This window comes from Periplaneta americana, chromosome 5 (genome assembly GCF_040183065.1).
Source record: "Periplaneta americana isolate PAMFEO1 chromosome 5, P.americana_PAMFEO1_priV1, whole genome shotgun sequence".
Classification (NCBI taxonomy): Eukaryota; Metazoa; Arthropoda; class Insecta; order Blattodea; family Blattidae; genus Periplaneta; species Periplaneta americana.
In genome coordinates, this window is record NC_091121.1 from 20,124,604 (window position 1) to 20,148,182 (window position 23,579).

At 36.5% G+C, this 23,579-nt stretch overlaps 1 protein-coding gene across 2 annotated transcripts in view; it reads left to right on the forward strand.

The window, feature by feature from the left end:
* Window positions 1-23,579, forward strand: part of LOC138699511 (tenascin-R-like) — a 121,969-nt gene that overhangs the window by 88,215 nt on the left and 10,175 nt on the right. For both annotated transcript variants that reach the window (XM_069825451.1, XM_069825452.1), the window contains exons 15-21: window positions 2,655-2,725; window positions 6,209-6,428; window positions 9,754-9,872; window positions 14,040-14,223; window positions 15,479-15,787; window positions 17,950-18,188; window positions 19,928-20,000. In XM_069825451.1, the coding sequence (XP_069681552.1) occupies window positions 2,655-2,725; window positions 6,209-6,428; window positions 9,754-9,872; window positions 14,040-14,223; window positions 15,479-15,787; window positions 17,950-18,188; window positions 19,928-20,000 (1,215 nt within the window). The remainder of the gene's footprint in view (window positions 1-2,654; window positions 2,726-6,208; window positions 6,429-9,753; window positions 9,873-14,039; window positions 14,224-15,478; window positions 15,788-17,949; window positions 18,189-19,927; window positions 20,001-23,579) is intronic.

Consider the following 23,579-nt stretch of genomic DNA (forward strand, 5'->3'; position numbering starts at 1 on the left):
AGTCTGAACTGTTGAAACATTTATCATTATTACGTTTTCGAGGAAAGTGAAAATTTTGCCGTTAAGTTCTTATCTTGAATATACATTGTTATTAACCTGATCAGCAAGAGAAAAATAAATTGGTTGGATCACTGGCTGAGAAGAAACTGCCTACTAAAGGATGCACTGGAAGGAATTGTGAACGGGAGAAGAGTTAAGGACAGAAAAAGACATCAGATGATAGACGACATTAAGATATGTGGATCATATGCGGAGACTAAGAGAAAGGTAGAAAGTAGGAAAGATTGGAGAATGCTGGACTTGCAGTGAAAAACCTGCTCATGGGCAGAACATTTATGTATGTACATTTGTATGTTATAGTCCCGTCGCTCTAATATCCGGCAGTCAATCGCGTTGCAGGTCGGCTACATTTAAACGTGTGCGCCTTGTGATTTGCTGATTCATTTCTTAAGGCTCGATAAATACTTAATATAATCGCCCGCCATTTTAGCTCTTTAGTTGGCGTTCGCAGAAAGCACACGAAGACGTTATTTGCCGCTCAATTATTTGCTGGATTACATTGCGTTTGGTTTATTATCATAGGAGTCACGACATGATAATGTTTAACGGTGTTGCAAATAGATTCCTCGTATGGTAGCTCGGCAACGTAAGAACAAAAATGGCGAATGATACTACCTACCTAGACTTTATAGAGCCTTCACTTTTTAAGACGTAAGCAAAGAGGCGGAGTCACGCCGGAAATAACAGCGTCGGGACTATAGAAATATTAACGTTATATATTGTGACAGCGACGTGAGATTCGAACTCACGACCAGCGTCCCGCGAGAGAGCATATCGCGCGGGCTTCACGGGGAAAGGGGAAAGGGGCCTACACGCGAAGGGAGGCTGCGCGCGCAGCTGCTACTTAACGCAGTGAATGTGGAACGACCTTCCCGACTATTCCAGAAGTCCGTCGAAGTGGAGATATCGAGATAATTCTCTACACACCTGTAGAAATTTCTCGCAACTATGATTTTGCTATAAAAGAAGAAGCGCCAGCGAACTCGAGAGAGTTTTCAGTTATTCAGTCAGTGAGTAAGCCAGAGCAAGCAAGCCAGACTTGTGTGCCGGAGTTCGACTCGAGTGTGCGTCCGCATCTGCGTCAGCATCCGAAGGCCTGAGTTCGAGTGCAGTGGACCGCAGTTGGAGGGACCCGAGTTCGAGTACAGTGAACTCGAGTGACTGAGATAGAAGAACTGTGAACTGAGAACTGGTAGTTCTGATTTGTAAATAGTGCTTTGTAAATATTAGTTAAGATTAACAGTTCATTGTTGTGCGTAATAGTCCAAGTAAATTGTCATTGTCGTCGGTGGAGTGCTATAACGAATACTGTGTTGAGTGAAGATCCAATTGTTGACGAGAGCATTAAGGTGAATTGTAGAAAGGAATTATTGTTGTGACGAATAAATTACATTGTTGTTACTAATAAAATTCACAATATTCTCAAAGAGAAATAATCGATGATTGTAGCAATGTATGTTTAATTGATTTCGTTTTTAAATTATATTTTTTGAGGTTATTTATGACTTACAACATCAGTGTGTCACAAATATGAAATACTAGTATTACCTTTATACCATGGTTTACTGTTTCGTTACTAGTGTTGGCATCTGTAGGAGGAGAGAAAACCTCACCTTCCAACGAACTTAGAAAACAGTGGAATGAAAGGCAATGCAAGAAGCCATGAAACAAGTTCGAGAAAAGGAGATAGAAACAATTTGTCTGGATTCACTATTACGGTTGGGAAAAAACATCTTCTAATGAAGATTCTGAATGCCTGTTCTCTGTTGTTCTTAGTAGAGGCCAGTTTGACTTCACAATTTTGTTCATCGTTTAACTTGTTAATGGTATTCCATATTTGCACCTCCATTTTTATGAAGGAAATATACTAGATTTTGAGACAATTATATTTTCAGAATTTTATAACATCTTACGAACTTCTAACAATAAGGTCGATGTACCATTCACAGGGACGTTCAGCATAAACAAGACGATACTTTACGTTCAGTATTCAAAACATGTAGGTCCCAAAACGAAAAACAAAATGGTATTCCATATTCGTAACACTTCCTCTATATTTACTGTATATGCTCTAACTATTTTAGTAAACAACATTATTATGTTTGCTAAACAAAACGTAACACTAAAAACTACGCCAATAAAAACACAGCTCATCTGACTTCTTAAATGTAACAATTAAGAATGAAAATTCAGATCGTTTAAATTTAAATCAAGATCGACCGGCAGACCATCAAACTTCAAGAAAACAATTACCTGAAAATCTACATAAAATAATTTTGCTATTTTAGTTACTGGAAAGTCATATAAAATTGAAATATAATATTGCATAAAATATATCCTTTACTTTAAAAAAGTCTGAAATTTCTGGTGGGGACATCCAGGAATCCGCGGAAGGAATTCTCCCCCGGGCCACCTGCTGAAGTCATCACTTTTTGAGTGGAACAATAATACGACGGCAAGATATTTACTACTACTATTATTATTATTATTATTATTATTATTATTATTGTTGTTGTTGATCATTATAATATTATTATTGAAGAAGATTATGAAGATAATGATGATGATGCACATTCATTCTTATTTGATTTCAGTGCCTAGTGCTGTGCATTATAATCTCCAACTGGTACAAGACACAGATGACAGTCTTGAAGTAGCTTGGAATGTAAGTTATTACTTCATTTTCTCTCCTCGTTTCTTAATAATAGTCGATTCTATTTTTTATTTTCTTTCCTTTCTGCCATTTTTTACGTTACACTTTTATTACTTACTTACTTACAAATGGCTTTTAAGGAACCCGAAGGTTCATTGCCGCCCTCACATAAGCCCGCCATCGGTCCCTATCCTGTGCAAGATTAATCCAGTCTCTATCATCATATCCCACCTCCCTCAAATCCATTTTAATATTATCCTCCCATCTACGTCTCGGCCTCCCTAAAGGTCTTTTTCCCTCCGGTCTCCCAACTAACACTCTATATGCATTTCTGGATTCGCCCATACGTGCTACATGCCCTGCCCATCTCAAACGTCTGGATTTAATGTTCCTAATTATGTCAGGTGAAGAATACAATACGTGCAGTTCTGCGTTATGTAACTTTCTCCATTCTCCTGTAACTTCATCCCGCTTAGCCCCAAATATTTTCCTAAGCACCTTATTCTCAAACACCCTTAACCTATGTTCCTCTCTCAGAGTGAGAGTCCAAGTTTCACAACCATACAGAACAACCGGTAATATAACTGTTTTATAAATTCTAACTTTCAGATTTTTGGACAGCAGACTGGATGATAAGAGCTTCTCAACCGAATAATAACACGCATTTCCCATATTTATTCTGCGTTTAATTTCCTCCCGTGTCTCATTTATATTTGTTACTGTTGCTCCAAGATATTTGAATTTTTCCACCTCTTCCAAGGATAAATCTCCAATTTTCATATTTCCATTTCGTACAATATTCTGGTCACGAGACATAATCATATACTTTGTCTTTTCGGGATTTACTTCCAAACCGATCGCTTTACTTGCTTCAAGTAAAATTTCCGTGTTTTCCCTAATCGTTTGTGTATTTTCTCCTAACATATTCACGTCATCCGCATAGACAAGAAGCTGATGTAACCCGTTCAATTCCAAACCCTGCCTGTTATCCTGAACTTTCCTAATGGCATAGGTCTATTCTAAAGCGAAGTTAAAAAGTAAAGGTGATAGTGCATCTCCCTGCTTTAGCCCGCAGTGAATTGGAAAAGCATCAGATAGAAACTGACCTATACGGACTCTGCTGTATGTTTCACTGAGACACATTTTAATTAATCGAACTAGTTTCTTGGGAATACCAAATTCAATAAGAATATCATATAATACTTCCCTCTTAACCGAGTCATATGCCTTTTTGAAGTCTATGAATAACTGATGTATTACACGAAATATAAACTCAAGTATTGTAATGATGTAAGAAATCAACTTTAAGATTTTTACGGAAGTGTAAATTTTAACCACCCTTGATAAGAAAAAGTGGTTTTGGACCTGCCGCTTTCTCCTCTCTCTCTCTCTCTCTCTCTCTCTCTCTCTCTCTCTCTCTCTCTCTCTCTCTCCCGCCCTCCCCCCCTCTCTCTCACCCTACGTACAGTTATCTTTCCTAAACTGTTTGAGTTTGACTACATTCAGTGCCAACGGAATATCAATAAATAATGAATCTTAATATCAAATAAATGAACACAATGACCATATAATCCGATTAAATATTACAGTAATTCTTGTCGTGGTTCTTACTTCAAGAAGAATAAACTGGCAAATCAAATAGTACTGTTTTGCTACGAATGAAAACATATAATATTAGGCCATCTAACAAGGAGACCGCCCTACTTTCATATCAAGATTCGGGTCGGGAAAATTTTGGGTGAAAGTATGGCCAAATCCATAAGACACATGTCTTGGCTTTTTTCCATATAGGCCTGCGTTCAAGGGGCAAAAAAGAATTGGAAAATTATGAGTCAAACGACTGTAGCGTGTTGGACTTGAGTATAAGCAGTGCATGAAGGTCGGGTTCGAATCCCTTTTCGTCATTTTTTATGTATTATTTTAATACACATATTCGTAGCTACCTAAGGTTATAAACATTACTACATATCAGTGATTAATTGTAAACATAGTGTATAGGCACTTTGTATCCGGTGCGCTATGTTTACAATTAATCACTAAAATCTATGTATGTAATGTAAATCATCTGAAGAAATATTTTGTGGCAATGCAAAGTAATACGACGCAATATAAGATGGATTTATTTATTTTATTTTATTGGGTTATTTTACGACGCCCAGGTTCGATTCATGGTCGGGGAAAGTTACCTGGTTAAGGTTTTTACCGGGATTTCCCCTCAACCCAATATGAGCAAATGCTGGGTAACTTTCGGGGCTGGACCCCGGACTCATTTCACCAGCATTATCACCTTCATCTCATTCAGACGCTAAATAACCAAAGATGTTGACAAAGTGTCGTAAAATAACCTACTTAAAAAAAAGGTCGGCGTTGCGCCGTTAGCCCGCTAGATGGTGTTAGAATCGGGAGCGCTCTTTGTTAAGTTGATACACCGGGCTGGTCCCCTCTATCTTCCATTCCTTCTCAATCAGCGTATTCCGAATCTCACCGGTCCGGTGGCATCAATGACGTCACGTTGCAACGAAAATAAGGAACAAAACTGCTGGAAGAATCGATGCAGTCATGGCGACTGTGTTAGTGGTTATCTGTGCTACGCTAGCAAAATTTTGCGAAATTTCCGTACTGTCATCTCGTTCAAATAAAAGAGATCATAAACAACTTATTTCTTGAACCGGTAGTAATAACTGGTCCGTTGACATGTTCGCTCATAAGCCATTAACATATTGTTTTTACGTTGTGCTCATTACAAACAATACAGCAGAACTAAAGCAGAACACACCGCCATGACACAACAGTGCACGATGTCATTCGTCTGCTAATTCCCGCCCTATACAAGAACCAATCAGATTCACTGATGGCGGCTGATGGAGACTGTCACCACCTCTGCAAGTTGATGGCACCGGTGCGACACCGGTGGAGCATCAATGACGTCATCGGTGGAATTCGGAACACCGTGATGCCATCGGATGCTCACCGGTGAGATTCGGAGTACGCTCAAAGGCGCCTTTTCCAAGCAGCCATCCATCCTATACTGGAGGATATTCCCTTGGCGGTAAGACAATGCATGTGGTTGCAGCCACCCAGTACATTTCACACATTATGTTCGTGCGTTCCTGAACAACGTCTTTCGAGACAGATGAATTGGCCGCAGTGAACCTATTGTTTGGCCACCAAGATCTCCTGAACACACCAGCCTGCAGTACTTGTAGGGTCACATGGGTACGTTAGTGTACGCCAGGCCTGTAAACGATGAGGAGAGCCTAAGAAACAGGATTTTGGCCGCATTGGACTCGATGGTGCTATCCCTGGGAACTTCAAGAGAGTTCGACGGGCTGCATTCAAAGTTCAGTGGTGCTCACTTTGAGCATTCCTCTGGCTGTGCACAGAGTGAACAAGCAACACATCTATTCAGCAGGGTGAAGTGATTTGTGTGACACAGCACTCCAAATATTCTCAGCTACATAATTATTGCATTTAAACCTTGAGTTTTGTTTGCAGTACACTTCAGAGAGTCATTTGTGGTGTCCAGTCACACATTTCGAAGTGCAGAGGAAGGAATACTGGAGGTGGGTGTCGCATACAACGTCAGATAGCGTGCAGACGGCGAGCTTCAAGGAGCTGTTGCCAGGATTGAAATACGAAATTCGCGTCCGGGCTGTCACTGTGGATGGACCTGCTCCTTTTTCAGACATTTTAGTAGCCCATACCAAAGATAACAGTAAGTCTTAAAATAGTTCCTCGTTCCCTCAGAATCACAACTTATTTTCAAAGCCCAGAAAAATTTACTAGCCTATATTAGATTAGTTTTGTAAAACAAAGCAACTCGCCTGTAAGTTCAGGCGTTTCACCGATCACATATCACCAATTTTAATGTTTCATTTTGTCAAATTTAGTTTTTATATACAAAAAAGATAGGATCTGTACAGTAAGATAAAGAACAAAAAACCCGTAACACATTAGTTATTGGAGCAGTGGAGATAATCTTGGATTTCATTATTTCACTGAACTTTACGCAACACCATACATATAGGATCATAGTATTACCTCCTCTAATTGAAGAAATCACTACACGTCTCTTCTCAAAAAAATAATCAGGGTGGAATAATGTATTTTCAATTCTGGTGGACGGTTCCTTCAAATTTGAATAACACCATTGTTTGCGTTTAATTAGTGGAATTTCGCAGAATTTCCTTTCCTATGGACAATACATCTACCTGATTTAAGCCTTTTTTTCTTCCACATTTCGGTTTTTAGTTATAGAGTAATCTGAAAATACAGTACTTGATTGGGTTGCATTTAGTGTCCTGCAATGTTCGAACATGAGAAAGGCAACCAAGGCATTACAAACTTCGTCTTATTTCGTACGAAAAAGTAATCGCAAGATCTGTGCTAAAATCCGTAAGTGGTTAAAACTGAAATGGTGGCAGTGGAAGACAGCGAATAATTTCATAAGAAGATCTAATAAACATGATAAAGACTCCTTCTGTAGAGCGAACATCGGTGAATATCGAACTTCACCATACTCGACAAACTTGAACCGAATATAACGTCTGTAATGCACGACAGTAGTTGCATTAACACTATTTTGGAAATTTAAATTCCTAAAATTTAATAAGTAATAAGAAATATTTATACCCAAAAAGGAAAAAATATTCAATGTAAAACTTCGACATAGTCCTTAATATTTCATGATTCACATTTACCATTTTAGAATTTTAAAATCATCATTCATAATGTATGAAGTAGGCATCTGACAGCGATGTCTATTTATATAACAAACGGAGAGGATCTCATTAATTAATAACTTCTTTTATCTTCAGCAAATGAATCTGGTACAACCTTTCACGTCTGTAATAGTATGTACAGGGACATCATTTTATTTTTACTTCAATTTTTATTGTACCTGAGTTTTTTAATGTACTTCTCTCCCACCCCTTCTACTAATGAAGTTCCAACTCCACACAGAGCCAAGACAGCAGATAGTAAGCAGTACTGAGTTACTGAGTACAGTACATTCCAGAAATATGTTCGCGTTTTCCAGTGACGAAAGAGCTTTCAATATTGAATCATATTTTCGCACAGGTACTGTCCGTTTACCTACGTCGCATCCCGATTTCCCCCACCTGCTTCTGCTCGCCCCTCTGTAAAAGCTGGGCTGTCTTAGCTCTTTTCTGAAAACATTAATTTCTCTTGGGAATTGGGCGTTTACGTAATATTATATAGCTGTTTAATTTAACTTAAATAAAAGGGCCTCGTTAAGTAATTAACTGTCACGTGATTTCCTCCCTTTCTACAATCATGCGGCATAACCACTTGGACGGACAGTAGATAGCATGTCTGAGTAATTTTATATTTTCGGGTCGGGCAGAAGTGAAGATTGAATTAATAGTACATAGAGTAGGTATAAAATTATTTCAACATGAGTTACTAATACGAAGGACGAAACTGGCAATTGGAATTAGATGCAATAGTCTATAGTGCGATAATATGCACAAAAGAACTGAAGCCTGTATCGAAATGAACTGCCACCATTTTCAAAATTGTGTTTAAATATTCATATTATGATTATTTTTCAATTTAACTTCTTTCTCTATATTGTACGCTAATGTGCTGTAGACAGTATAATATACACCGCATAATGAATACGTTCGCATGGATAACTCACTTCGTGAGTAAAAACACTTATTCTTAATACAGTACTGTACTTTCATTAAAGAAAAACCTAATGAAAATTATCAAACTCAAAATCGCGATATTTCCTAGTTTACGTAAATGGATGAACTACTTTTCTTCCTTCATATACCTAGTAGAGTGATTTGTGTTTTACGCCAGTATCATCGAACTCCAGTCTTGGAGGGGGGAGCAAGCGGTGTTTCCGGTTCTCTAAAGGTATAGACAGGTTAATATTAAAAATGTTAGTAAAAATAAAATGATGTCCCTGTACAATTGTACAGACAGTTGCAGAATTGGATCTTTCCTAATTATTACAATCTCACCGATGAGGTCTCACCGATATTAGATGTTTATCATCCAAGTACCTTGCAGTTATTACGATCCTTGTGAAGGCCGCCATTTATGTCAGAAGTTTTCATTTCTTTTAGCTATTTCAGAAACTTAAGTTTTTTTTTTAATTTCATATCATGGCCGTTGTAAAGTAAAGGTAAAAGTATCTCCATTATAGCCTATGAAGGCGATTGGGAAATATGGGGGTAGAGTTCATGCTTTCTTGACCTCGGCACTCGAATAGGGCGGTGTGGGCGGGAAAGATCAAGTACTTAATTTTGAAGGAGACTGAGTGAACACTTGGTCCTTTCTGAAGTTGTGGTAACGAGGAAAACTTCATCATCATTTGGATTGAACATTCCTGGCTGTAGTACTATCCTCAAAATTATTGTACGAGTATCTTCTAATCTGTATGTAACTTTTTACATGTATTTCTGTTTAAAATGTTGCTCATACAGAATCTGCAATGTTATTTTCATATACGATTGAGGATCGAAATGAGGGTAAATACGCTTATCAACTACATCAAACATAGCTGAAGCTTCAACACCTTCAGTTAGGACCTACTAGACATCGAATACGCAGTTCCCAATAGATCTCAAAACACAGACATGCAAAGAATTCACCTCACTTTTGTGGTGGATAAGAAAAATGTGTAACTAACCAATTTAAATATCAATACTTGGATGAAATTTCTAGTGGGAAAAAATAAATTATCACAAGGATTTTAAATAAAATGAGTATTCATAAACTTTGTTTTAAACTCACATTTTCAACATAGTTCAAGATTCTCAGATTCGACTTTCATATTTTTGTTTTTTGCATTAGATGTCATCCAGTGCAGCCTTCAAAATTGTGGGATGAAATTTTAGGTGTCCAACAGATCCTATTTTACCTTATAATAAATAAGAATAAACAACTTCAAACATATTTAAAATATAAGCCTACGAAAATTTCAAAATGTATTGTATTGCATTAAACGCTGATAAAACTCTTTTCACATTAAGTCAATATAACTTATGTTTTAAATTGTTTTACAGCCCCATGGAAAGTGTTTAATTTCGAACTTGTTTCGAAAACGAGCAATAAATTGGAAGTGAAATGGACTTCACCTTTGGTCACTGCGGGGACGATTATGAGTTACAGAGTTTCCTACCAGGTATGTATTCACATTTCTTCCTCTTCGTTTTCTTCACTAGTGTATTATAGTTTTGTCACTAATCAACCCTTAAAAATAATGTCTTAATTATATATGGCTACGTCCGACATACAAGTATAAAATATTATTGGAGTAGCTGTAGTAATACATACGTCTTTGATGTAATATTTGGTTCCACTTCTTTTTAATTTTTCTCTATACCTTTTTAGTTCGTAAAGACGCGAATATTAAGTTAAAGCATAACACTCGTCAAATTTGTTTGTGCGAAATCGTGCGTATTTGCTTGTTTTCCGCACAGAACCAATACGCGGTAAGTGTGAAATACCACATTCAGCATTCCCAACGTAACACACATAACAATTTCCCTCTTCTTACCGCTTAAGCGCGACATTCATTTTACTGCTTTAGGCTTTTAACATATTATTTTTAGAGACGTTTAACATAGTAATAATTATAAATTGGAAACTTACCACTGCAATTTCACCTAAATTTCAATGTTAATTATTGTTTTTAAATATTTGCAAAAATTAAGTAAAGTCTACTACTCCACGAAACTTATTGCATTCCTGATACAAGTAACATTAAGGAAGCCGTGAAAAAATCAACGAGATTCCAGATGCCGATGTTATTACTGCAATATGTTATAGCTATAAATAATATTGTTAAAATATTAAAATGAAAAATAAATCATTACATAACCTTAGACTACCGTTTGTTTTAAGTTCGCATTTATAGACTGGGGGAAAAAAAAAGACAGACGTATATCACGGCCTGCTGGAGTATAGTAAACACAAAACATTTTACAGCAACAATGTTGAAGAAAGGTATTTTGGTGTTCCGAAGTTGGCGTCATTAAACAGAAACCAACATGGAGATTTCATTGCAACTAATTAGAAATTCGTCTTTCAGGTATGTAATAAACGATCTTCGCACAAAATAATGTACGATACACGAGTGGTATGTTTGTTTTCATGTTCTCGGAAATTAAAAAAGCTCAACTACGTTTCGCTTTTTCAATCTTTTCCTCGACCATGAAAACGTCAACATACCGCTCTTGTAACGTATATTACTATTAATTTACACCGTGATCCATTCAAACCTGCCATATCTTAATACATTAGAAAGCATAAAATAGGAAAATTGGGGAGCGAAACTGCATAAAATACAAAGACATTTATAAAAAAAATAGCAGTGGCCACGAAATGTATCCGTTTCGTCCAATCCAGCGACCTGAAAATATGTTACTGAGAAGATGCAAATTTTCATGTGGGGCAGCCTCATTAAGATGAAAGGATGCTGGGCTACAGACCAGCTACTTGAAGATACACGAACTATTTCAGTACGTCGAGGTACACGGTGCCGGTTACTCTTGTTTTATAAATGATAATCCTGTGCATAAGATTTGCTGATCTTATGGCATTTCTAGCAAAAGACGAGGTAATACTAAGGAATATGCTACTGTAGCTAAATGACAAGTGTGAGCAATATGGGATGAAGATAAATGCAAACAAGACAAAGACCATGGCTATCGGAACAAAAATAAAAAAGTGAATGTGTGAATTCGAAATGAGGCAGTAGAACAAGTAGACAGCTTCAAATACTTGGAGTATACCATGAATAGAAACATGAGCTGCTACTAAGGAAGTCAAAAAGAGGATAGCAATGGCAAAGGAAGCTTTTGATATAAAAAGAAGCATCTTCTGCGGACCTCTGGAAGAACTAAAGAAGATACTAGTAAAGTACTTTGTGTGGCGTGAGACATTGTATGGGGCAGAAACATGCACATGTAGAAACAAATGACTAGAAGCATTTGAAATGTGGATATGGAGAAGGATGGAGCGTATGAAATAGGGCAAATAAAATTAGAACTGAAGCTTTGTTAGACTGAGTAAGAAAGAATAGTGCTCAAACTGATTAGGGAAACAAGAAGGAATTGGTTGGGTCACTGGCTAAGAAGAAAGTGCCTATTGAAGGATACACTGAAAAAAATGGTGAACGGGAGAAAAGTTCAGAAAAGAAGAAGATATCAGATGCTAAGCAACATTATGGATCGAATGCGGAGATTAAGAGGAAGGTGGAAAATGGGGAAGAGTGGAGAATGCTGGGTTTGCAGTGAAATACCTAGCCTTTGGCAGTGTGTTTTGGAATATTTCGTATGTGTTGATGTTGCACATGTAGGCGTAGATGTCCATTTCTGGGACTCGCAAAATTCACGCGTTATAGGACTATGACACGCAGAGATTAAGAAACAAAGGTTAATTATATTCTGGGTTGCATCTTCAGTTCGTGCAGCCTCATTTTACCAACTTTTCTACGGGTACTTTATATATTAACTATATTATATGTAAAATTCTGGAAAGTTTGAATGGAAGACTTTATACAGAATGTCACAAAATTCGCACACATGGACTACACAAAATTTCGTCCGAAGAATTTTGAATTGCACAATGTGGCAATGCTGCATTTTACAAATAAATGTTATTCCTGTGATCATAGCTCAAGCTAACCGTACGTTGCTTTATAACTAATTGTTCGTGGTTCAAAGCACCTTCCTAATTTTTTATTTTATTTATTTCAATTATCTTTCTGCAATGTACGAATCACTACTATGTTGCATTTTATTCCTTCATAACTTGTAATAAATTATTGTTTATCAATTTCTTGTCATTTTACTGCATGTTAGTTACAAGTATAAACGCAGCAAATATTGCATTACAGGAGACTATAACCCGATGTCACGGGTGCGGTGAAGTCTTCTTGAACTAACCGTTAAATCTCATACGATACAGTTGCCGTAAAACAGTCTACGTATGATGTGGATTCTGTGGATGTATGAATGGGTTTTGACTACCGTAGTGTTGCATGTTTACACTTTCTTCAGACATCTTATATTGCACTAATGATTCATTTAGTTAAAATTTAATTTGATTTTAAGACAACAAAATCGGTAATATAAACTGCAATGTGACTGTGGAATTGTCATACAGAAAAGTGTGGATCTGAGAGTGGAATTGTGACAAAATTGGAAAATCTCCAAAGAGTAAACCGTCTCCTAGAGTGCTATTCACAGACATTTCGCAGCACGCGAGCGTACTAAGCTAGCCCCGGCTATCCACTGGTTACTTGTACAGAATTCAGATCATATCCTATTGCTAACACTGGTTTGTGAATACGAAAAACGCTGATCATCCACCGAAAGCCCGCGCTAAAAATGTCTATGAATACGGCCCCTAAAAGTTTAAAATTCTCAAACCAGGATGATAACTTACAATATACTGAATCACACATTGTGGCACGCGATTTTCGGCGGGACACTGTGTATAACAAAAATATTACCAAGTGATCACATAAATATTGCAGTGTAATGGAACTAAATTTTCGGGAGGGGGACACTATGAACAAGCACTGCGACCATTCACTATCTATTGCGTCAGTCCTCAAGCTAGGCGGATTCTCACACCGGCTGACTACACTAAGGTCCACTGCGTATCCAGGTTTCGAGCAAGTAGAGTCGTGCACAACCGGTTACGAAAAATATAAATTGTATTGGCGCTGTAGTCAGTATGCAAAGCTCTTCCATCTCGCGGAGTGTCTCAGTATTCGGTTTAACGAATATTCGAGTTGTTTATCACTATTTGTGGGTGGACAGCAAAGGCAGACTACATTGAGCCATGCAGGAGTTCCAAGAGCCCTTGCAAGGACGCGATTATCATCGTGATAATTGATAATTCTTCCTCCCACTACATTCAATCAGTCATCCATCGATTCATCAATCCATCGAACCACTGATTCATTCATCCATGGATTCATTGACTGATTCATTGACAATGGTTTGAATTTAGGTGTTCTTAAAATTAAATTTACACGAAAACCGTTCACGCTATTGAAATACGCAGATGGATAAATTATTCTTTATTAGATTTCCTATTAATAAGAATAAAAATCGCGATCCTACTCTCAATAGTTACCTAATAAGAGATTGTTAAACATTTTGGAACACATTTTTGTCTGAAAAAACTATGAACTTTCCACCAATATGATATTATAATTTTTTGTTTAGATATAACATTTCGCTCTAGAAATCTGCAAGGCTATTTCACTTCCACCCTCTATGCCCTGTAGTAGTCAACACATTTTAAACTTAATTCGTATCGTTTTATATTTCAGTGTCTGAAGTTGCTTGGATGTAGTAAGCAAGATTGCAGTCATTCCAAAGGTCAAGTTGAAGTGAAGGCAACCACCGCAATATTACGAGATCTACTACCACACGCGCAGTACTCGGTCAATGTAGCCGCTCTAGCTGCCATGTGGGGACCTGAAGCTTATATTTGGGCCGTCACAGATATTACAGGTTTGCATGAGCGTATTTTAAAGTGTGTTTGTGTACCAAGTCATTAATCATAACACTCGTAAATACAGCAGGAATAGATATCGGGACCAATCTATTCGCTTGGCATACGTCACTGTTACATCACATCACCGTACCAATAGAAATCGGAGGGTGCAAGGTCGAGGCTGTGAGGGATTGAATTGCTACAATTATCTCACTCTCGAAAAAGCCAAAGCTTGTGCTCGGAAGTGTTCTTGGAAACATAAAAGTAAACTTTATGTACACATTAAGCGTACATTACAAAATGAATTATAATTAATGAAAATATAAGATGCAGTAAATATTCTTAAAAGTAGATTTTCTGTCAGATAAAACTCTGCAAAAGAAAGTAATTTTTACAGTTCCTTAATAAACCCAAAATAATTTATTAATCCTCGGCGAGGATAATTATTAGCTAATAAAATAATTGTATATTCTTGGGCCGAAATTACAGCTATGTCTCAGACCAGACTTGGTACTACACTTTGCTTCAATTAGAACGAAAGAAATAGCATATCTTATTTATTTATTTATTTATTTAAATAAACAAATATTTAAATATGTATGTATTTATTTAAATATTTAATTATTTATATATTTAAATATTTAATTATTTATTTAAATATTTAATTATTTACTTATATATTTAAATATTTAATTATTTATTTATATACGCCTATTTAAATATTTATTTTTTTAATATTTATTTACTCATTTAAAAAAAGCATTCATTTATTTATTTAATCAGGCGGAGTTAAGGCCATCAGGCCTTCTCTACCACACCACCAGAATACAAAATAGACATATACAAGAAACAAATGCAGAGAGAAGAAGTAAATAATAAATAGAAGTAAAATTACAGATACAAATACAAAAAACACAATGCAAAAAGAATGAGAGAGAAAAAATATGTAGAGCAAGTATGATAATTTTATGAGTATGATAATTTTTAAGACCTTGTTATCACTACATGATTTCCACTTCTTTGGTTTCTTAGAAGAATTATCGGTGTCAGAATTTTCATTTAGGGTCTAGGTGGGATTACTGATATACAATGCAACAGCGTCTGCAAAAAAAAAAAAAAAAAAAAAAAAGAGAGAGAGAGAGAGAGAGAGAGAGAGAGAGAGAGGATTCCAGAGGCTGAAGAAATGGTGAACTATGTGCGCACAGAATTTAGAGATATAAAATCATTATCGTTATTCCTTCTTCGTATTTTATACGAATAAATTGTTTTCAGAGCCTGAAGTAGCTCCTGATCCGAGCTCCAGCTCAGCTGTTGTCCAAAGAACCAACACCAGCTTCACTGTTCAGTGGCAGCCACCCCACGACTGCTCGAGCGTAAACGGGTACCTCACTGGTTACAAATACCAGCTATTGTGGCAAAGCAATTCTACTTTATTGAAAGAGGGAAGCACAGATCTCACAACCACCACCTTCACACACTTGGTACCTCACACACAGTACATCGTGAAGGTTTTCTTGGAGACATCGAAAGGGTGGAACGCCAATCACCCCTTGCTGATTCCCGTCCAAACCAGGGCAACAAGTAAGTATACATCTATTACTGTAATTTACATTGTGCTAGATAGATGATCTTGCTTGCCGTAAATATGGGATGAAAAAATCTTCAATGCTACATGCAATGGGTCCGAATTCCTCCCAAACATGATATACAGTTAAAACCTGTCTATAACGGAATCTCACCGAACCATAACATTTCCGTTATGAAAAAGGTTTCTAAAAAAGTAGGGCTTAATTATTACATAATTTAAACATAATATTATTGTACATAAAGCTATCTCAAATACATTGCCGTTGCTTGACAATTAGGGATGTTGCGATGCTATCGATATAAGTATCGATACTTTACTTGCGGTCTATGATTGGATTCGATATTGGGTTTCCGGCATTTTACTGGTATCGATAGAAAAATAGGAGTATCGAAACAAAAATACAGAAAGCGGCAAGACAAATCGAATTTTTACTAAACCATAGTATGTTATTATGAAGTATTTCTCAATAAGAACAGTTGAAATAAAATGAATTCAAAATGAATAAGAACATAACAGAGATGTCAATTCTGTTCGAACATTGAAATGTCATTCGTTCTCATTGATTTTGTGAACTCATGTCTTATTGGAAAGTGTGTATTTTAATAATATCTTGTAGTATTAAAGATTTCTTTGACAACTGAGCTTGGGCAACCAGGTTCACTAATTGGGGATGATCGAATTTATAATGTAATTGTTACTCCCCATGCCTTCATCATAATTTTCTTTATGGTAATACCGATTATAATTGGGGGATTCGGTAATTGATTAGTACCATTAATATAAGGGGCTCCAGATATAGCCTTTCACTGAATACGAGTATAATTTTATTATTCTATTTAGTAAAACTAACATTACTCTTTAATGAACTTTAGCGAAACCAATCAATACTTTAAGTAACGATACTATATTTTCGATATTATGGGAATATCGATACTAAATATGGGATTTACTATCGAAACCAAGTATCGCTTAAAATTCAGTATGCTTTCACAACGTTCGAACTGACAATTGAATATTCTCCGGAATAATGATGTAAGACATACGTTTGTGCGAGATCGTGCGTATTTGCTTGGTTTCCGCACAAAACCAATCCGCGGAAAGTCTAAAATTCCACACTCAGTATTCCCAACCTACCACACATAACAATTTCCCTCCTCTTACCGCTTAAGTGACATATTGATTTTACTGCTTTAGGCTTTTAACATATTATTTTTAGAGACATTCAATATAGTAATAATTATAAATTGGAAACTTACCACTGAAATTTCACATAAATTGCAATGTTAATTATTGTTTTTAAATATTTGCAAAAATTAAGTAAACTCTACAACTCCACTGAAGTTACTGCATTCGTGATGCAAGTAACATTAAGGAAGCCGTGAAAAAATCAACAAGATTCCAGATGCCGATGTTATTACTGCAATATGTTATATAAATAATATTGTTAAAATATTAAAATGAAAAATAAATCATTGCATAACCTTACCGTTTGTTTTAAGTTCGCATTTATAGACTGGGGGGGGGGGGGAAAGACAGACGTATATCACGGCCTGCTGGTAAACACAGAAAACATTTTAAAGCAACAATGTTGAAGATAGATATTTTTGTTTTGCAAATTTGCCGTCATTGAACAGAAACCAAGATGGAGATTTCATTGCAACTAATTAGAAATTCCTCTTTCAGGTATGTAATAAACGATCTTCGCACAAAATAATGTACGATACATGAGCGGTATGTTTTCTTTCAATTCTCGGAAATTAAAAAAGCTCAACTACGTTTCGCTTTTTCAAACTTTTCCTCGAACATGAAAACTTCAACATACCGCTCTTGTAACGCATATTACTATTTCGCAAGTTCAGTTAGATCCTTATTCTGGAGGTATTGAATTCATGTCTGAACCTGTTCCCTGACAGCCTCACGATAGTATTACATTCATTCGCGAACTTATTTCCTATGTAATTAAAACGTTTTCCCGAAATTCACTCATGCTGAAATCATTAAGTTCCAGCCTTTTAGTTTTTGACCGATTTTCTTCTGGCCGCAGTTCCTGAAAGACGCTGCAGCAGTCTCTCGATAATCATATCTCCGAATTATTTTGATACGAGTAAATTACAAGAAAAATAATTTTTTTAACATGAGAATATTATAATTTCAGCTCCTGACGTGGTTGAGGGCTTGGCCGTGTACAAGCGCGGTCGTCGCATGCTTGGTATCCGATGGGCTCCGCCGAAGATGACGTACGGCGATATTGAATCCTTTACAATTTCGTACAAGAAAGAATCTGATCGTTCTGTCATGAGCAAAATACTCAAAACGACTCCTTGTGTCGCCTGGCCTCACCTGTTCTGCCACACAATCAATAACTTGACTCCAGACTCCAAATATATTGTTAACGTGAGTATGAGTTCCGTGTGTCCCGGTGTGAGAAAGGTTTCTAAACAAGACTCAGAATCTCATCTCATCACTTATCAGGGTTTATTAAATGTCACTATTTATTTTTGCTTTGATTTTGAGTAGATAAAATGCATGTTTGTATTTATGGTGCACAAGAAATACATTATACAACGAGCCTATAATGAAGGTAATTAAGAAGCGAGTATGGATATTTATGAAATGAGCGCAAGCGAGTTTCATAATTTTCATACGAGCTTCTTAATTACCATTATAGGCGAGTTTCATACGACTTTTTATGCTCGACCATATTTCTAACTTGATATTATTAATTTTCTTTGTATCTGACCTTGACCAATGTCCCGTACGTTGTGAGATGTGCACAGACGCGAAAGTATTGATTTTTTCCGAGGAACAGATGTTCACATTGACCTTGCTAGGCCATAAGAACCTACAGAGATAACACTGAAATTAAATTAGACATTGAAAAACGAGATGACAAATTGAATTTATTTGAATATTATTTACAATTAACGCTAATTATTATAGTAACAGAACATAACCTTCTGCGACAGTATTGGATTTCCAGCCTCCGTGACTTTTCGCTAATTCTCTTTCGATTGCATATCCGAGAATAATCGATACTTGCGGTTTTATAACGGTAGAAAGCTGACCTGTCATTGGCTGAACAGTTGTAACCTGAGTCGTCATTGGCTGAAAGACCTGACCTTTAATGAGTAGGTGTACTTTAATGACATGCATGTATAATTACTACATTTCGGCATGGTCGAGCATAAACAATATTACCGAATTCTTGTGGGAGGCAAGACAGTTATTCTTTTGACACAACATAGGTAAGTAATTGAGCTCATGTTAATATAATCCTGTCAGTGAAACACATACCGAAAAACAGTGCATGAAATATAAGTCTACATGTTTCGTCGTATAGTAATGGACCATTTTCTAACAGAACAGACAAGTTGTTCTTCAAGAACGCTCTGTATCTTCGTCGTCGATGTTATACAAAAAGAGTTCTAGCAAGGAAATAAAGCGTTTCTGGATCTTTTTATATAACATACTTTCATTCTCTGGATACGAGAAAATTTTCCCCAAAGTTATAACATACATATTAGTTCCACTTCGTATCATGAAATAACATGGAATATAAAAATATTTATTAACAAAATGGCGTGTAATTAAAATAGAATATCTATGGTGTTGCACAGGAACCTCCTATGTAAAAAATGAACAAAATGAGATTTCACTTTATCCCTATAAAATAAAATCTTTCCGAATCTTCTGCAAACATATCTTATGTCAAGGCATGGATAAAGACTTTACAAGAAGATATTTAAGTACCCTCTTGTGTCAGATATTTGTTCGTTATTAAGATATTAAAATTTGTTTTCTCTCCCCTTAAAACTGAATATTTTGACATATGAAGTTGCTATTCAACATCATCGATATACTGATATAGTTTAGACTGGGTTGAAAGTCACTACCCATTGTTATAAAATGTTCATGCTTATTTCCTTCAACGTTGGTACATCGTTGAAGACGATCTGGGCGCCAATATTCGATTCAATTTCTTGAAAAGCCTTTCCAACGGCTGCTCACAAGTTCTCAAAATGTTGTTGAAATGAGTAGTGACTTTTAGTCCACCTAGTATATAGTAAGATGTATAATAAAATAACATGGGCAGAATAATATAGAAGGTAACATTCAATATGCATTTATTTAAGGTGCAAGCCAGAAATGTTGAAGTGGCAGAGGACGGAGATCCAGCGTCTGTAGTCGCTGTCACAAAGGAGGCTAGTAAGTAGTTCAGGCACTAATTACCTTACTGTAATTAAGGCGCTTTTTCAGTATATCCTATAACAGGCCTGCACAAGGTTTACGCTCTCCGAGCCGGCTCACAGCTCATGAGCGGAATGCAGATATTAGCTGCGTTCTGTATAAGGGTGGACTGGAAGAAGGGGTGATCTCGTACAAAATATACACAAAAGGAAGTACTATTACGAGTGTTTATGAAATGAATTCCCGTTCAGTGTTTGCAAAACTATCTTGGACTATTATTAATTAATAAAGAAATATTTATTTTACAGAAATAATAGAAATTCTATAGCTACTTAAATGTACAAAATCATGTTGTTATATTTTTATTTATCAGTACATGAAAACGAGGTTTTATGCTGTTGGCAGCTGAAAGGAATAGTAGCCTACTGATCGTAATGAAACACCAGTTACAGATGTTCGATGTCTGCCTTTATTAAAGTTGATTATAGAAAACAGTTGTTCACAAATGTTGAGCTAAACATAGCAATCATTTTCACAGCCAGCCTGTGTAGTCGTGGATATTATTGCTAATGTTTAGTCTTGTAAATCTCAACCAGGCTAGTAGCACAGTTTAGTATATACAGTCGCGAAGCTCAATACGTAGTAAATATGCAAACATTAGATAGTTGCTCACCACTAGGATCGCTCATATCGCCTCATTACAGGCAATGCAAAATAGTACCGTCACAGTCTATTGTTTCTAGCACCCTCAAAACTCAAGCTTCGTGACTGTATATAGTAGACTGTGCTAGTAGTATTATTCAAACGATCTTTAGCCCTTAGATCACATTGAAGATCAATAAGTTCGAGCTGTAAATCGTTAAATGTTATGTTCCGTCTTTTAGATTCCTCCATACTGTACTGTAGCAGTAGGTAAGCAAAATGAAACAGTTACTGAGAATAGGCCTACACACTGCACTCCACTAGATAACTGAGTTGTCGTTTCCCTCTCCTCTACCTATAGCAAGTCTATATCATTCTGACATATCTTTCTCACCGTTTCGGCGAGCGGTAAACACAGCTCTCCCGCTCCGAAGGAGCTCGCGCGCTCGTTGAGCGCTGTTTGTGCAGGTATGTCCTATAATATTCCCCATCATCACTTTTAATTCCTGCACTCCCACCATAGTTATGCGTGGTCCGTTCACACGGAAGGAACGAAGTAGTCAGTCGAGATGTGGCCATGGACGAGTTAGTTGTTGAAGGATGTGTGGTCTTGTGTTCAGTTTTAGCGAATTAAATCGTTCATTTCTTGCAACGAAGAAAACACAGGAGAAGGAGATGGTGAGTTATGCAGTGGACACTACAAGGCAAAGATTTGGGAGCTTCCACATTTATTGAAGAAGAATTTAAAAATCACCTTGAGGATTTAAAAAATGCGCTAAGAATGATAGGCGTACAGTCTGAAGATTTCACAACATACCACATTATTGTAACTGTGCCGTAAAATATTACCATGCCAAATAAAACCTGATGTGCTCTGTGGCGGCATAACTTGTGTGATAAAATTAATATTATTAAACGATTTTCCGTGCTATAATATTTTAATACATCACTGTTGTCATAGCAACTCATTCTTCATAGACTATGATACATTACAAATTACGTTATTTCTTTATTATTTTTTGTACCCCTTGATTATAAGAAATATTTATCGTTCGTCAAAATCGTGCATAATATACCACATTATTGTACTAGTGTCGTAAAAATATTACCATGCCAACTAAAAAGTCAAAGTTAACATTATGAAACTATTTGCCATGCTATAATATTATTTAATACATCATTGTTACCGTAGCAACCTCTTTCTTCATAGACCATCATTACAAATCTGATGATGTTTCTTTATTAATATTATTGTTTTATAATGCGTCGTACAAAAGATATCACCCCTCCCATGTTCTCAAAACAGTTCTTCACTAAATCCTCCAAGTAGATGTTCAACAGAGTAGATGATAAAGGGCATCCTTGTCGTACTTTCTCCCTATATCACTTCTTTCTGACATTTCTTCTCTTATCCTGACTTTGACTCGTTCCGTATGAAGGTTACAGAACTGCCTTCTCTCTTCCCAATCCACACCAATTTTCTTCAGTTTATTCCAATTCACTCTGTCAAATGCCTTTTCTAGGTCCACAAATACTATATTACACACCTCTTTATTCTTCTCTAGGTATTCGCCGATTGTTCGCAGCAATCCAATTGCATCTCTCGTACCTTTTCCCTTCCTGAACTCAAACTGCTCTTCTTGTAGCTGTCTTTCCGTCTTAGAGTATAAACGTCTTGCGGTGAATCTCTCTTTGTTTTCCTTGTATTGTTTCGCCTTATTCTCCTTGTATCCCCCTTGCCTCGACAACGGCGCTTACGACACTCGGCGGCGGTTCAACATAGTCTTCGAAGGAATTTGGACGGTTTGCGATGCAGCCATCACATATCATACTTATCATTGAATCACCCTGTTCTTGCTATGTATGATTTCATTGAATCTGTAAAGTGTCATGATTTGTCACCCAATAGATGACGTTTGAATACATACACAAAACCATTTCATTTCTCGAACCACACGTAGTTCTGCATAAAGATGTGCAGCACAATAAAGCTATGCACCTGTCGACAGGTGACTGCACTCAGACATGCAGTACAGTAAAGTTATGCATTTGATTTTTTGTTCGGTATCAAGAGATGCATTTCCGAGGAACTCTCTAAATAGGATTTTTGCAGAATCGTAGTAAGTATATCTCTAACGTGAATGTAAGAACAAATTATTCCATAAAACTAGTTGTACAGGGACATCATTTTATTTTTACTAACATTTCTGATATTAACCTGGCTATACCTTTGAATCAACGGTTGCTATCCCCTTCCACGACTGGAGTTCGATGGCGTAATATACAAACAAATCACTTTACTAGGTATAGGAGGGAACAAAAGTAATTCATCCATTTACGTAAACTATGAAATATCACGCTTTTGAGTTTGATAATTTTCATTAGGTTTTTGTTTAATCAGAATACAGTACAGTATTAAAAATGAGTGCTTTTACTCACGAACTGAGCTGTCCAGTCGGACGTATTCATTATGCAGTGTATATTATAGTGTCTATAGCACATTAGCGTACAATATAGAGAATGAAGTTAAATTGAAAAATAATCATAATATGGATATTTAAACACATTTTTCAAGATGGTGGCGGTTCATTTCGATACAGTCTTCAGTTCTAATGTATGTAATTCCAATTACCAGTTTCGTCCTTCGTACTAGTAACTCATGTTGAAATAATTCTGTACCTACTCTGTAAAAGAGCACCTTACGTACTGTAAATTCAATCTTCACTTCTGCCCGATCCGGAAAGATAAAATTACTCAGACATGCTATCTACTGTCCATCCAAGTGGTTATGTCGCAGGGTCGTAGAAAGGATGGAAATCACGTGACAGTTAATTACTTAACGAGGCCCTTTTATTTAAGTTATTTTAAACAGTTATATGGGTATAATATTACGTAGATGTCCAATTCCTAACAGAAATTAATGTTCTCAGAAAAGAGCTAAGACAGCCCAGCCAC